The following is a 14,152-nucleotide window of genomic DNA, read 5'->3' as shown; positions in this document are numbered from 1 at the left end:
TGGTAGCTTCAAGAAAAGAAAATTAAAAAAATATTGGCACATTAACTACATTTCCATTAACAAAGGACATGTTAGAGGAGACTCATTTGTCCATTCTGAGCAGACAGCTCAGAATAGATCTTTCACCATCAGAAGCTTTGGTTTTTACTAACATATCTTTAAAGTATTGCAGCTACAATGCAGGCCTCGAGATGGAATTTACACTTAAAGACACTTAAAGAAAACACTATGAAAGCTCAGAAATTAAAGAACTGATCTGTAGCTATGCAGTGAAGTTAGATCTGACTGACCCATTTGGGTTTTACCAAACACTTCCTTTCAACTTGTGAATAAACTCAGTTCTATCAGAAATAACATTATCAGCTGGTAGGGTAATCAATGGACTGTCTCACATGAGAGAAAAACAGAAAATTGCAAGTAAGGTGAAGAGTCAATGCAGCAAGAAGCTTAAGTTTTAAGATCAAACTTCAATGCATTTCCACTTAAAAATAGGTTTCTGAAGTTAATCATGTTATCAAGTGTGATTCTTCACAAAATAACCTTTCCATATTTGGCAAAATCTACAGCCTCCATAGTCAGATGATTATTAACTTTACTTTCCTTCTAACATTGGCAGATTTGTGGGCTTGGGAGCAGCCACAAAAATCTTCAGTTCACAGGTTACACATGGGTTTTGAATCAGCCTTGCTTTTTCTTATTCAAAAACGTGAAAAAGATATCAGGTGAAGAAGAAAGAGGTGACAGAAAGATCTATTCCCCATGCAAAATGAGGTATCTGCTCCTGCTCTGAAGAAAAGTTTCGGGAATTTGTTATAAAAACTTATTTCAAAGCAACATCCAAATAGCCTGAGACTAAAATATTGCTACCAGCATGGTAAAGGACATGAACATAATTCATCAGTTGGCTGAAGGACACTGGTTTCTCTTTGAGGTTCTCCTAAAGGCAGTAAAGCTACAAGAATTTCCAGGGATCTGCCCCATGAAGAAAAGAACCAGAGATCCCAGTTAAGGTAATCCCTGTCTTCCTCCATTGTATTCCAAACATCAGGAGAGAGAGTTGGTGGGCAACCACGTGTGATCTCTATGTCCTTAGTTCTACTTTAAGATATCTGTAACTTCTAGATGCAAAACTCCTTGTAAGTACAGAGAGACGAGCAGATTAGCATAGAGATCCTGTACTGAAGATCGTACTGTCCCACAGGAACATTCTTTGAAGCATATACTCTTTAATAGTTGTATTAAAATATGCAGCCTCTGAATCAGTATTTCACCATCAGCCTTTAACAGTTGGAGATATAACTCTTTGTTCTACCTGCAGAATTTCACTTTCCAAGACAGGGCATTCTCAAAGTTAGATTCAGTCAAAGAATTCCTCTCTTAGTAATAGCAGCAATCAAACAGAACTTGGTTCCCCTAAACTCTCAGGAAATATCCTTTGTTTCTTAGCATAGTTGTATTGTCCTTTCTAAATTCTCATGAAATCATTCCACAAGCAGAGGAGGAATGGAGCAATGGTAAAACCCCTATGCACCACTTTTAGCACTCTCAGTTCTTTTAGAGAATTACTTGTATTCTCAAGGGGGGAAAGGAGAAAATACAAACCAGCAAAACCCTTTGTAGAGATTAAGACTAATTGTTTTGGACATAAGAAGAAAGAAAAAGCAAATGGGACAACTGCATTGTCAGGTAAACTTCAGACAAGTTCTTAGGCGGCATCTGTGTTTAATGACCTGCAAGGGTGGGGGGAGAGAACTTCTAAAGGCAAACATGAAAACTTCTGAAAGGCCATTTACAAGCTCTTAATAATTTAAAACACTTCTAAATTTTTGTGGAAATCATAATGAGCACATAAATACACAAGCTGAAAATTAAGATATACCTCTGGTAGCTTTCAAAAAGAAGACTTCTTGGGCTTGAGCCAACATAATAAGACTGAGGGTTCCAACTGTGTCTGGAGAGATGTCCACTGTAGGTTCTCGATTCAAGGCTGACAAAACCGTGTCTTTAATGTGTTGGAAAGCACCGCTTGCAAACTAAGTAAAACAAAATTATATATTACCAGTCATGTTTCCAAACAGCTATTTTCTCTTACAAATGTAATCCATACAACTATTTAAAAAAAAAACACAGATGTTTTTGTGTATACAGTCTCCCATTTATTGTTTAGCCACTAAAACCAATTGATGTTTTTGTGTATACAGTCTCCCATTTATCGTTTAGCCACTAAAACCACTTGTGACTTCTTGTTCTTGAAGCCACTTACACTGAGACATTTATCAAAATGGTATATTGGCTATACCTATTGGCATCAGAACATGGAAATTTGAATGCATTCCACAAACAAGAAAGAGATTATCACTGTATAACTTGTTAAAACTAAAATTTATACTACCTAAAATTATCAAATCTTGAGCTGAAGGTTACTAGTTACTGACATGCTTTGGGGAAGGGGTACGGGAAACTGTATGGAATTAAATCCTTCAAAGCTGGTAAATATGAGCCAGGACCAGGAATTTAGCCAATCCACCTTCACAAGTAAGAGGGGGAAAATACATGTATATATTTATGTATGTGTGCATTTAGCTTTAAAATTGAGAAATATTTATTTGATGCTCTAAGATCAATAATTCTGAATTCTTAAACATAAGGAGGGAGCCTCTATACCTGATAGTGCTTTGCTGCAGCTTTCAGTCCTTCATCATTATCTAGATTCTGTTCTGCTGCAATCTGGCTTGCCAACGCTCCACAGTTGAACAAAACACAGGTCTTCTCATAACCCAAACTTGCCAGAGCTGCAACCAAGACAGAGCGTTACCCATACTGTTAAGAAAACAGACTTCAGTACTATAGCATCCTACAGACAAGGTCAACACTACTAATATCTGTACTTAAAGGCTGCTCAACGGTTTCAAGAAGCCCACCCCCTCCAAAAAACAAACAAGCAAAAAAAAAAAAACCACCAACACACTGAAGTTTTAAAGTCAGTCATTTTCATTCTGAAGGCTTTATATAGTTTAATTTAATACCCCCACAAAATGTTTTGAAGTGAGGAACTATGCATAAAGCATAAAAGCAATAGTATTAAAATCTACACAATACACAAAATAATTTGAAAGTCTTCCTAACTACAGTGCAGCTTTTTGGTTCCTAAAGATACAGAAACACATGCGTTACCAAAGGATAATCTGAAATAGGAACTTCCATTGATTAATCAGTTTGCCATAACTGCTCGATTACATGGCCTTACTCTATCACAAATGCTGCCAAATTTCTCAGTTATACACGTACTGAAACAGCTAAGGATTTACTCATTTAGAACTTGTGCTCACTAGACAGCAGTGTGGCCTGTCCAGACTCAACTCCTGTAGTACTTCTCAGTCCCAGAGGATGGAGCCCACACTTCTAGAAACGTTAATACCTGAACAGGAACCATTTTGAATCTATTAATTGCTTTCAAAAGGTTATTGGCCATATGCAAGCATTGGAAAAATCTAAAGACTGCAGATACTTGTTTCCTATTACTGTTAAAAAAAGTACACTCCTCTTGGGGAATACAGAAAACTCAACTAGTGAGTTTTCAATTTCATAAACCCAGGTACAATTCCTAAGTTATCCTTAAAACATAAAGGTATTGAAGAGGCACATTTGTTTCATTTCACTAACATTCCGCTTCCTTACACAGCTACATATTTATCTAACACATTTCTGAAGTTTCTATGTTAGTGCTCCTTGACCTGCAGTAAGTTTTCAGACAAGCAGCACAAATTCAACATGCCATTTTTCCCATTTTGTTTCCCTGAGTAAGAATTGAGTTACAGTCACTGTATTTCATCAAGATAATAGCAATTTATCTGGATCATCTCTCTTCCATAGTTTATTTTCCAGAATTTTTCTAAAGAGATGATCATGTACAACTTACACATCATTGAAAAGACTAAAACAAACACAAAAAAAGGAATGTAAATACAGCTTTAAAGTTTCTGAAGCACAAAATTACTTTGTGTGCAGAATTACTTTATACTCTGGATCGCATCTCAAGTGTGATTTACTACAGTGAGAACAGCTGGTTAGCAATATAGATTTTCCTCAGACTCATCTGTTTATAGCTCTACCTATTAACTTCAGCCAACATATTTCAGATAACATGCAGTGCTGTGAACTGGGTCACTTTTCAAGCAGCCACAGTGATATAGACTTTGGATTCAGGGGAAGATGGGAGGAAAACATCACCACAGCAAGAGCCAGAACTCTCAAGTCACACCCCTTGCACCTTGGCCCCATGGAAGTCAAAGGAGTTTTACATTGAATTTCCATCTGGAGAGAGGATCACCTCCTCTTAGAAGTCAACAGAAATACTGCTTCTTCAGTAACAGAAAACTTTGCTTTACACTGAGAAATCCCACTGCTAGTTCTGGTCTGAAATAAACACACACAGGCTATAGCAAAACTGTGATACAGCACTGTTAAGATACATACATACTTAAAGACTCCTTTTGTTAATTTCTTTCCACTAAGATCTGCTTTAGAGTTTCAAAATAAGATTTATTCCATTGCTTGTTAACTAAGCATTACTCACATCTCAGTTAAGAATTTCTTTGATATTTCACATGGACTATTGCATAAATCTCTAGCCATCTGCCTCACAGATTATTTAGACTAGTATATAATTAACCTGCAGACAAGTGAGCTTTCTCAAGATGCTGTAACATCACATTTATTCAAATTCCCAGGGCAATCATCATTATGATTACTGATCCTTTTTCTCACAATTATTATAAATCTCTGGCAATCCACAGATTATGTTTAAGTCATAATGAAATATTCTGGACTTTACTATGACACCTCTTCAGTCATCGTGAAATGCCAGCCCCAAAGAAGAAAGAACCAACCAAACTCTGAGAAAAAAACAACAGCATATTCAGGAAGGTCTCCAATTATCCAGAAGGACTTCTTGGAACAGTTAGAAAAAAGAGTAACAGAAGGTGTGCACCACCTGCTTACACATAGGAATATTGTTACACATATAGTTCACACAAGCACAACTGTAGCACATGTATTCAGTGCATGGAAAACTGCAAAGACTTTCAGTAGTTGCTTCCAGAGAACTCTATGAAAGACACAAAAACTTGAAAAAAACCTAAAAAGATAGTAAGTTCCGTAAGATTTTTTCAAGCTTTGTCTGGAGCTTCAAAGTTGCAATGGTCATCCTGCAATGCTAGCCATGACGAACACTTAGGTATAAATAGAAACACTGAAGAATGATGACACATGACTGAATTGCTCCTCGCTTAAATCAAAAGGATTTAATCTTAGTTTCTCTACTGGCAAGTGCTCCAAATCCATTTAATGATCTTGGATTTGCAGTGCAGAATTATCCCTATGGTACTAAAATGAATAATAGATTCAAACTCCTTATGTTTGCAGGAAACAAAAACAATTTTCTTTTTCTTTCCAAGTGTTCAAATCGGTAAGAAAATATTTTTTAAAAATGCAATAGGAGAATCATTTCAGGGCACAGGAAGATCCTTGTATTCTCTTGAATAAAATGTGATATCAGATTAGGCCACTGAAGCCATCTACCATCACTTCCCTTCTTCTGGAAGGGACTCGCTCACTCACAAGCACATCTCAAGAGCATCTTACTCATTTAGAACAGTAAGAGCTGGATTACCAAAAACCTACTACAGAAACGTTACCTTGAACAGTTTTGATTAATGTCAGTTGCGGTTGCTCCCAGAAAAAAAAGTCTGAGGAGCAAACAACACAACTATTATCATCAGACTGCACATCTATTTGTGCCTCTGGAAAACTAGTATTAAATCTCCATTTTATTAAAATTCTTTGCATGGTGCCCATGTATTCATCACCAACGTTGAAGTGATTAATCTATTACCAATACAGTTGAACTCATTAACAGCTGTGTTGAGAATACTAGAAAGACTATTAACAATTCAGCTATATAAAAATATTATCAGAATTTAATATCATTAATACTTGCATTTTTGGTACATTCACATACCCAGTTTGGCAGATCCTCCAAAAAGTGATCCTTTATCAAAAGCATCCTTCCATGTAAATGTTACACAGACCTGAAAGTTGTGAAAAAGAAAGATCTTTATTTCTAAAACTAAATATGAGACCTTCAGAAAATATCCCACATTTGCATGTTTATCCTTTTATATTTTAAATGCACAAAACAATGAAGTCACTTGTAACATTAAAAACATTCCGGAAGTTTCAGGATATCATAAGAGTTATTTTTTAAGAAAAAAAACCCAACTGTTCTACATTTATTCTTTCTTGTTGGTTTGCTCAAAACATTTCAAGCAGACAAGATAGAAATTCCCAAAACAATCTTTAAGCTCTGCTCACATTCTGATTGACAGAAATTTATTTCCAAAACAAGGTATTTCTCTCCAAAGAAATCTGACAGTCTAGTAGAGCCACAGAACCACCCAAACAGGCAGTTTCCACTGTTCCAAACTACTAGCACATTTGGAACTGGCTTGTAATACCAAAATCCACCCATTTTTATGAGTGAATTCCATAGCAGCATTATCAGGAAATGCACTCAGGAAAGAGAATGCAAGTAGTAAAACACACTGTTTCATTAGAATTTCAGCATATATTTCACAGACAACGCAAATACTTCACAGAATCTACATTGAAATTCCACAATCCTATTCTTTATTCAGCTGATCACACTAGCTGTAGGCAACTAGTGTTAAAACTAGGAGTCAGCAAAATTCCTCCTTTTAAAGTAGTTGGGAAGAATAACTTCAGAAAGAGCCCAGTACTGTTTGATAACATGTTCTCCTCTAGCAGCAATGTGAGTTCAGGAAGTTCTGGTCCCCAGCACTTCGTTGCTGTTTCCACTGACTGCTTCTTCCCTTTGATGGAACAGTTTACAAATCCACAGAATTTGCTCTTAAAAGTCTTCCAGTTTTCCGTGTCTCTGGATTTGCAGGTCACCATATCAAAACATTTGCACACTAAAAACTAAAGTGCAATTCCTGGCTACAAGTGAACACCGCTACATACAAAACTCAAATCAATTTGAGCTGCATTAAAACTATTCCCTTACTTGTAACCCATAAGTCTGAAAGAGACCTTTTAATCATAACATTACTATCCCAATGTGATTTGGTCAGCAAAGAAATATAAATTCTGTCCTATCTGTAAACACATCCAAAGAAAACCCACATCTTTTTCCACCAAAATACAGGAGCCTAAAGATCTATTCCAGTCTCCACCTAGGGAAGGCTTCAGTAGGCAGAAGTTAAGCTGAACTTCCTAAGAGACAGGATTCTAAAGAAATATGGCAGATAAACAAACCCAAAAACACCTTAATGAACACCATAGCTATGTAAAAATGATGCAATTTGTAGATGCAGAGGCAGGAATAAAGAGGCACACTCTTAAGTAGCTTATTCTGTTCGCTGTTGCAAATGAAACACCTGTTCTAGTTCAAAAACCAAAGATCATATTCCATCCATTACTACAGGTTTTCTCATAGAAATTACATTTTTAAAAAGCCTTTTTAACATAGTCTGAAACAAGACTTCTTGGAAAAAGGAGAGTTGAAGAGGAATAGCACAGGACAACTCTTTCTGACCTAGACAGCAGTGACCACTAGGTAAAGTTAAAAATGTTTCTGGATCTGTGAAACAAAGGGATTACAGTCAGCAGAGGTCAGGTTCCAGCTTAGACTGTATGTGAGCACTGACTAGAAAACAAACAGAGGTTAGCAAAATAAGAGATTAAAACTCAAAGAGATTAAATGCCTTCCCCGAAATAAATACTGTTTAACGGATTAGGTATAGGCTTGAAAGTCATACATCGTAGTTGCCATGATTCAGTTTAATGGTTTGATAATTCTTCTTACCTGATTTTCAGAGAATGGAAACTTTGGTTCAATCGCACACAGCTGATCATAGTATCTACACAAAAAGAAAAAAAAAGACAGAAGCAGCTATTAGATGAATCAAATTAAGAGCTTTGTTTCCTACACCGGCATGTAAGGTGAATCCCACAATCAAGTAAGTTGTGAAGCTCATTCCTAACTATGGAGGATTTGCCTGGACAGACATAAATGCTGCATAAAGGGATTTTTTCAGTAGAGGAACAAGTGCAATATGTGGTCGTCTTCCACAGATAACATGGAAACCCTATCTCAGCTAGAAGTCAAAGAGTATCACAGACAAAGCTGACCCATTCCATTTTCTGATGGAGGATGGATTAGAAAAGAAGGTCATGCAAAGAAGCCCCTGTACACATACAAGGAAGAGAAAGAGCGCATTAGACATTAAGTCATGTTGCAGAAGTAAATTAAATACAGCATTTAACATAACATTAACAGGCTACAGTGCACTCTCTTGATCTGAACATTATATCCCGCTCCCCTACAATTTGTGACTCATCTGTTTAAACTTCAATGTCTTTGAAACAGATGCTATTTGCCTTTGCCCAGTATCAACAGGAGAGCCTAATGCCTGATAAAATTATTTAGTTGTAAGCTCAGTTTTCATAAGAATATATTGTAGCAGTCTGAATTAAAACCGAAGTTTTCTCTGTGCCAATATTTTGTCTACTCACAGCAGAGGATGTTTAGGAAAGAATGCCAAAAAGATAACAGAGCAAGTATAGCACAGTCCCTCACACAACCTACCCAGGCAGGGATTTGAAGTTTCCCTGAGTTGTACCCTGCACTTGCCCCACTCGTTAAGCACAACAGGCTGGATGCAGAACAGAGGAACTTTAAGCTCCCAAGTATTCAGAACACATAACACCTGAAACCCATTTCCTATACTCTTCCTGTAGCACTTGCCGTATGGGCAATATTTAACAATTTCTATTCCCACTACACAAAACAACTTGCAGTGATCAGTTTCAAAGTCTGTGAAACAGGACTAACATTGTGTGTGTATGTGAGCAATATAGTTAAAAAACCCACCATACACAAAAAAAAAAACCTTAATGTGGATTTTAAAGCTAATGACAATTTTTCTCACTGTCTACACAAACCTATGGATCTGCATTCTACCTTCCCATACTTCAGCATTAAGGTTGCCAGCACAAGAACAGCCATTATCAACTCAGATTTCAAATACACCTCCACTGAGAGACTTGACTTGATAAATCAAAGATGTTTTCCAGAAAGAACTAAAATATTGGCAATAAGAGGATCTGATCATTTAGAACTATGTGACAGTACTTTTAAACTAGTAGTTTTAAACTAGTAGAATAATTAATATATTTTTCTGAAGCTAGCACATGAAAGGCATTGGCTTTAAAAGAATCTATATTTATTTTTTGTAGAAGATTTTTATTGCCTATTTTCTTCACCTGAAATGAAGCAATAGTTAAATAAAATTTAGTTAGAATTTTATAATTTTTTTCAGTAACCTTACATCCAAGCCTTGATCTATAGAAATTGTAGAGAACATCCCTTCTGTAGTTAAAGAAATGCAGCTTTGCATGTGGATGCTCTCTCATCAGTTTAAGTTTGGTCTGATTTATCACACAATCACACTTTTTTTTTCCCCCCACTTCCTAACCCAATTGGTTTAACTGATACAGATTAACACACACAGTACAAAAATTAATTCAATACTAGCACTGAAGATCACTTTACCCAATGTATTTAAATGTACTTCCTTCACTGCCTTCAGCTGATCTCAACACAGTCATTTTCTTGTAGTCTCACAAAGAAAATGAGACTTTCCAGGCTGTCTCCTCCTGCATCGATTTAATTTGTTAACCACAAGCCACCAGTAAACCCCAGTTGTCTTCCCATGTCCCACGATTACCCTGTCTTCATCTGCCATGAGGGCAGTCAAGAAGCAAAGCTTGTTACACGGCTTGTGAAGCCTGGTGTGTTTGCAAACAGCCTATTCTTTGTACATCAACAGAACCCCAAAGAAGAAGAAAATAAGCTAAGGAGGTGTATTTTCCTCCCAAATATGCACCATTGCTGCATTTAGCATCAATGAATACCAACAACACAGGACTTATTGTTTGGTTGGTTTTAAACAAGTTCAGAACTTACGTTAGTATTTTCTTTACTATTTTAAGCATGTAGTGTCATTGCTTTTTATTGAAGAACTTGAAATTCTACTCAAGATTTAAGAGCCCTTTAAATGTCTGCAGACCAAAAAAAAAAAAAAAAAAAAAAAAAAAAAAAAGCAAACAAAACCCAACACATAAAATAATTTAGTTTTGTTTAGTGGTAGCTATAAATACCATTGTATTTATATAAGTTTAAACTAAACACATATAAATAAAATGGTAAATGAAGACGTTAACGACAGAACAGCACAAAACTAGCACTAGAAAGACAAAATAAATATCAAAGGAATGGCCACATCTGATGCTCCTATTTTCAGTTACACACTGAAAGATGAGGGTAAATATAGTCATTATTTAAAACAAAATTTACAGTAATCTAGCTATCAAGACACAAAGAACAGAAGTTGCTGCCCAACACAGATGAGTATTGTGTGTTTGGCTGTGCCAGAGCCATGAACCACAGAAAACCACGCAAACATATCAACTGCCTTGAGTTCCAACCACAGTGATGAAAGGGAGAGCCAATGGCGGCTGTACTTTGAGAACTAGATCTGTGTTGCTATCTTCCACCAAAACAGGCTTTACACACTCCTAAACGCTAGTAAAAATGAGTTACAGCAGTCAAACGAGTTGGAAGTCATGGTTTATATTTTAATTAAATTAAAATATATGTATTGCATTAAGAACCTCAAATCCTGTTCCTCCTTCAAAGAATCACAAAGAAAAATCTCCTTCCAAAGAACATAAAAGGGACTGAGATCTCCCTTCGCTCTCCTAGATAAGAACAGGAGCCCTGAACTCACAGCTGGAAACCAGAACTGCAACTTCCATCCCCCACAGAATTTGACCAATGAAAATAAAACCACGCACCTCCTCGTCTCCCCCTCCCACCTTTTTATTTATTTATTTTTTTTTTTAAAAAAAGAACTGCAAGACTTGTTAGCAAAATTAAACCAATTAAACTTGCACCACCCCCTCATCCCTCCAGAAAACAGAAATAAAGCCCAGGCTATCCTTAATATTAAGAAAGGAAGTGAGGAAGCCCTTGAAGCTATAATTATACTCGGAAAAAGAGAAAGAAAAAATAAAAAAAGAAACCAAACCCAAACCACTAAATCAAATGTGCTGTGACAGAATTTAAGGGGAAACATCTGCACCAAGCTCACCTATGTCACCTTCAGAACACTCAGCTTCTCCGAAAACAAAGAAAGCTTGGAAGCAGGCTGAGGTCTTTCCCAGTTACACTGTGCCCCTTTTCACTTAGTCCCTCAAACACTTCTCCAGGAGCAGCATTTGTGTTTAGCAGTCAAACAAACACACTTTCAAAGCTTTACCAGACAGCATTTGCCTAGGAAATAGGGCTGCAACTGAGGTCATTATTTTTTTCCCTAAAAGAAAAAATTCTGCAGTAACTACTCAGCAAAACAAGGCTTCTAAAGATTACAAAACCCTGGGCAAATCCTAGATTAATTAGCAGAAGATTAAGCCCTCATTTCTTAACAGTTAAAATGGTCTACGGTGCTCTACTAGGTATTATGGTCTATAAAAAGCTGCAAAGAAGTAAATGTATGCAAAGGGTATCCACATTATAATTAGCTCTTCCCACTTCATTAAAAAATCAGTTTCGAACTCCAACTTGAACGAAAATCTTGCTAAAGCTGTTACTTGAACATGAGACTGAGTGCAACTCTTAAACAGCAACAGGAAAATACTGGAAGTTGGAGAGAGAAGAGAATTTGCAGAGGAAACGCAAGGAAACGCTTGTGCTCTTTCAATTATAAACTCAGCTGGATGCTTCAAACTTCTGGGTGTACAGACAGCCTGATACAGAATATCAACAGATTATACTGTAGAATATTCTTTACAGAGTAAGAACAAACTTATTTTCCAGCAACTGTAATGAATATAAATGGTCACAGCGACAAATCACTCCTAACTTGTTAAGAGATAGGGTAAAACACACACCTCATTGTTTTATTTTCTCTAATTTACAGTTAATTCAGACCTTCATCTTATCTCACCTCCACTGCAAAGGAAACACTCTCAAAGGATACAATTTAAAATACAGGTGTTTTGTAAGAGGAGCTCCTGTGTGGCACTACTTTTGTCGTCTTTTTGCCCCTGTTCTGGTGCTCATCCGACCTTCCACTAAACTCATTCAAGTTCTCACATGTCACAGGCTTTTAATTTCCAGAAATGGTGTAAGGGAAGGGCCAGAAATGAAGAGAGGGCTTCTTCCTTTCGGCAGCGTACAGCTGTTAGACGGGGTAAAGTCATTCAGCGTGGCTGGGCCAAACAGGGATTTCAGACAGAAACTAATCACAAACCTGAGTGGCACCATCAGAAAAAGCAGCTCAATTCCAGCATCCTGGGGGGCATCAGGAAGAGTGTGAGCAGCAGGTGGAGGGAGGTCATCCTGCCCCTCTGCTCTGCCCTGGGGAGGCCCCAGCTGGAGCACTGGGACCAGTTCTAGGCTCCCCAGTTCCAGAAGGACAGGGAACTGCTGGAGAGGGTACAAGATGATGAGGGGCCTGGAGCACATCTCTGAAAGGCTGAGGGACTTGGGTCTTTTTAGACTGGAGAAGACTGAGGGGAGATCTGATCAACACCTATAAATACTTCAAGGGTGGGTGTCAGGAGGATGGGGCTGGTCTTTTTTCAGTGGTGCCCAGGGACAGAACAAGAGGAAACGGGCACAAACCTGTAAATAAGAAGTTCCACCTAAACACGAGGAGGAACTTCTTTCCTGTGAGGGTGGCAGAGCCCTGGCAGAGGCTGCCCAGGGAGGTGGTGGAGTCTCCTTCTCTGGAGACATTCCAAACCCGCCTGGACACGTTTCTGTGCAACCTGCTCTGGGTGGACCTGCTTTGGCAGGGGGTTGGACTAGATGATCTCCAGAGGTCCCTTCCAATCCCATAGCATTCTGTGTGATTCTGTGTGTGGTTCAAGGGAAAGCAGTAATATCCCTTTCCATTTCCCTAGCAGAGTCCCTCTTTCAGCTTAGAGATGCTCATTATTTCCCTGACCTTCAAAAGGCACACGCAGCAGTACCTTCAAAAGCGTATGCAGTAACAAACAGGACTAGAACAGGAAGCCAGGAAGATAGTGCAAAACGTGACCAGTACAGTCATAGCTTTTATAGCCCAAACACCCAGCGAAGGGTTGATAAGCTCAAAAAATATCGGTAACTCATTTTACAAATCTTGCCTCCTTTTTAATAAGTCACTTGTTTATTTTCCATTCCTCTTCATTTTTTTAAGTTTATAAATAAGTAATTCTAGCGAGCATCAACATATTCCTATTTGTTCATGGTATAACAGAAACATGTCATGTCTACAAGTATCATTTCTTCCTATACTAGAAAATACCTCTATCTTTCTTTAAGAATAAAAAAAACAAACTTGCTGCCACTATTTGAGAACTTATATTAGGGTACTGCAGATCTTTGATCCCCATTTTGCAAACGGAAGTGTGTACTCAGTATTCACCTAGTAAATGAATCACAGTGACCTCAGTGAGTTGATGAGCTACAAACTGGACTCAAAATGTTTCCAATGTAGAGGAACTGAACAAGAGGATTACCACAGTCAACAGTTCTAGAGAAATAGGAAAGAGCGAATGCTTTTGCAGATGATGGAGCAGTCGGTCTTAAAGCAGGCTTTGTGCAGTTTACTGGGCAGAAGGCACAGGTTAATCTTTTGCTCATCTTATTTATAATTCCAGCACAACAGAGGCATCAGCAAACTCTCTGATAGCAAACTTAACCACTTAGGTTAACACACCTACAGGGCCCTTACCACAAAAAAGACATTGAGGGGCTGGAGCGGGTCCAGAGAAGGGCAAGGGAGCTGGTGAGGGGTCTGGAGCACAAGTCTTGTGAGGAGAGGCTGAGGGAGCTGGGGGTGTTGAGCCTGGAGAAAAGGAGGCTGAGGGGAGACCTTCTGGCTCTCTCCAACTCCCTGAAAGGAGGGTGTAGCCAGGGGGGGTCGGTCTCTTCTCCCAAGGAACAGGCCATGGGACAAGAGGAAATGGCCTCAAGTTGCACCAGGGGAGGTTCAGATTGGAGATCAGGAAAAATCTTTCA

At 38.0% G+C, this 14,152-nt stretch overlaps 1 protein-coding gene across 4 annotated transcripts in view; it reads right to left on the bottom strand.

The window, feature by feature from the left end:
- Positions 1 to 14,152, bottom strand: part of PDCD6IP (programmed cell death 6 interacting protein) — a 34,710-nt gene that overhangs the window by 19,336 nt on the left and 1,222 nt on the right. For all 4 annotated transcript variants that reach the window (XM_014942147.1, XM_014942155.1, XM_014942163.1 and 1 more), the window contains exons 2-5: positions 7,886 to 7,940; positions 6,020 to 6,089; positions 2,665 to 2,792; positions 1,880 to 2,033 (exon numbers count right to left, since the gene is read on the bottom strand). In XM_014942147.1, coding sequence (XP_014797633.1) covers positions 1,880 to 2,033; positions 2,665 to 2,792; positions 6,020 to 6,089; positions 7,886 to 7,940 — 407 coding nt within the window. The remainder of the gene's footprint in view (positions 1 to 1,879; positions 2,034 to 2,664; positions 2,793 to 6,019; positions 6,090 to 7,885; positions 7,941 to 14,152) is intronic.

Source organism: Calidris pugnax, unplaced genomic scaffold, assembly GCF_001431845.1.
Source record: "Calidris pugnax isolate Ruff unplaced genomic scaffold, ASM143184v1 scaffold23, whole genome shotgun sequence".
NCBI lineage: Eukaryota > Metazoa > Chordata > Aves > Charadriiformes > Scolopacidae > Calidris > Calidris pugnax.
This window is presented reverse-complemented; position numbering and strand designations above follow the sequence as displayed.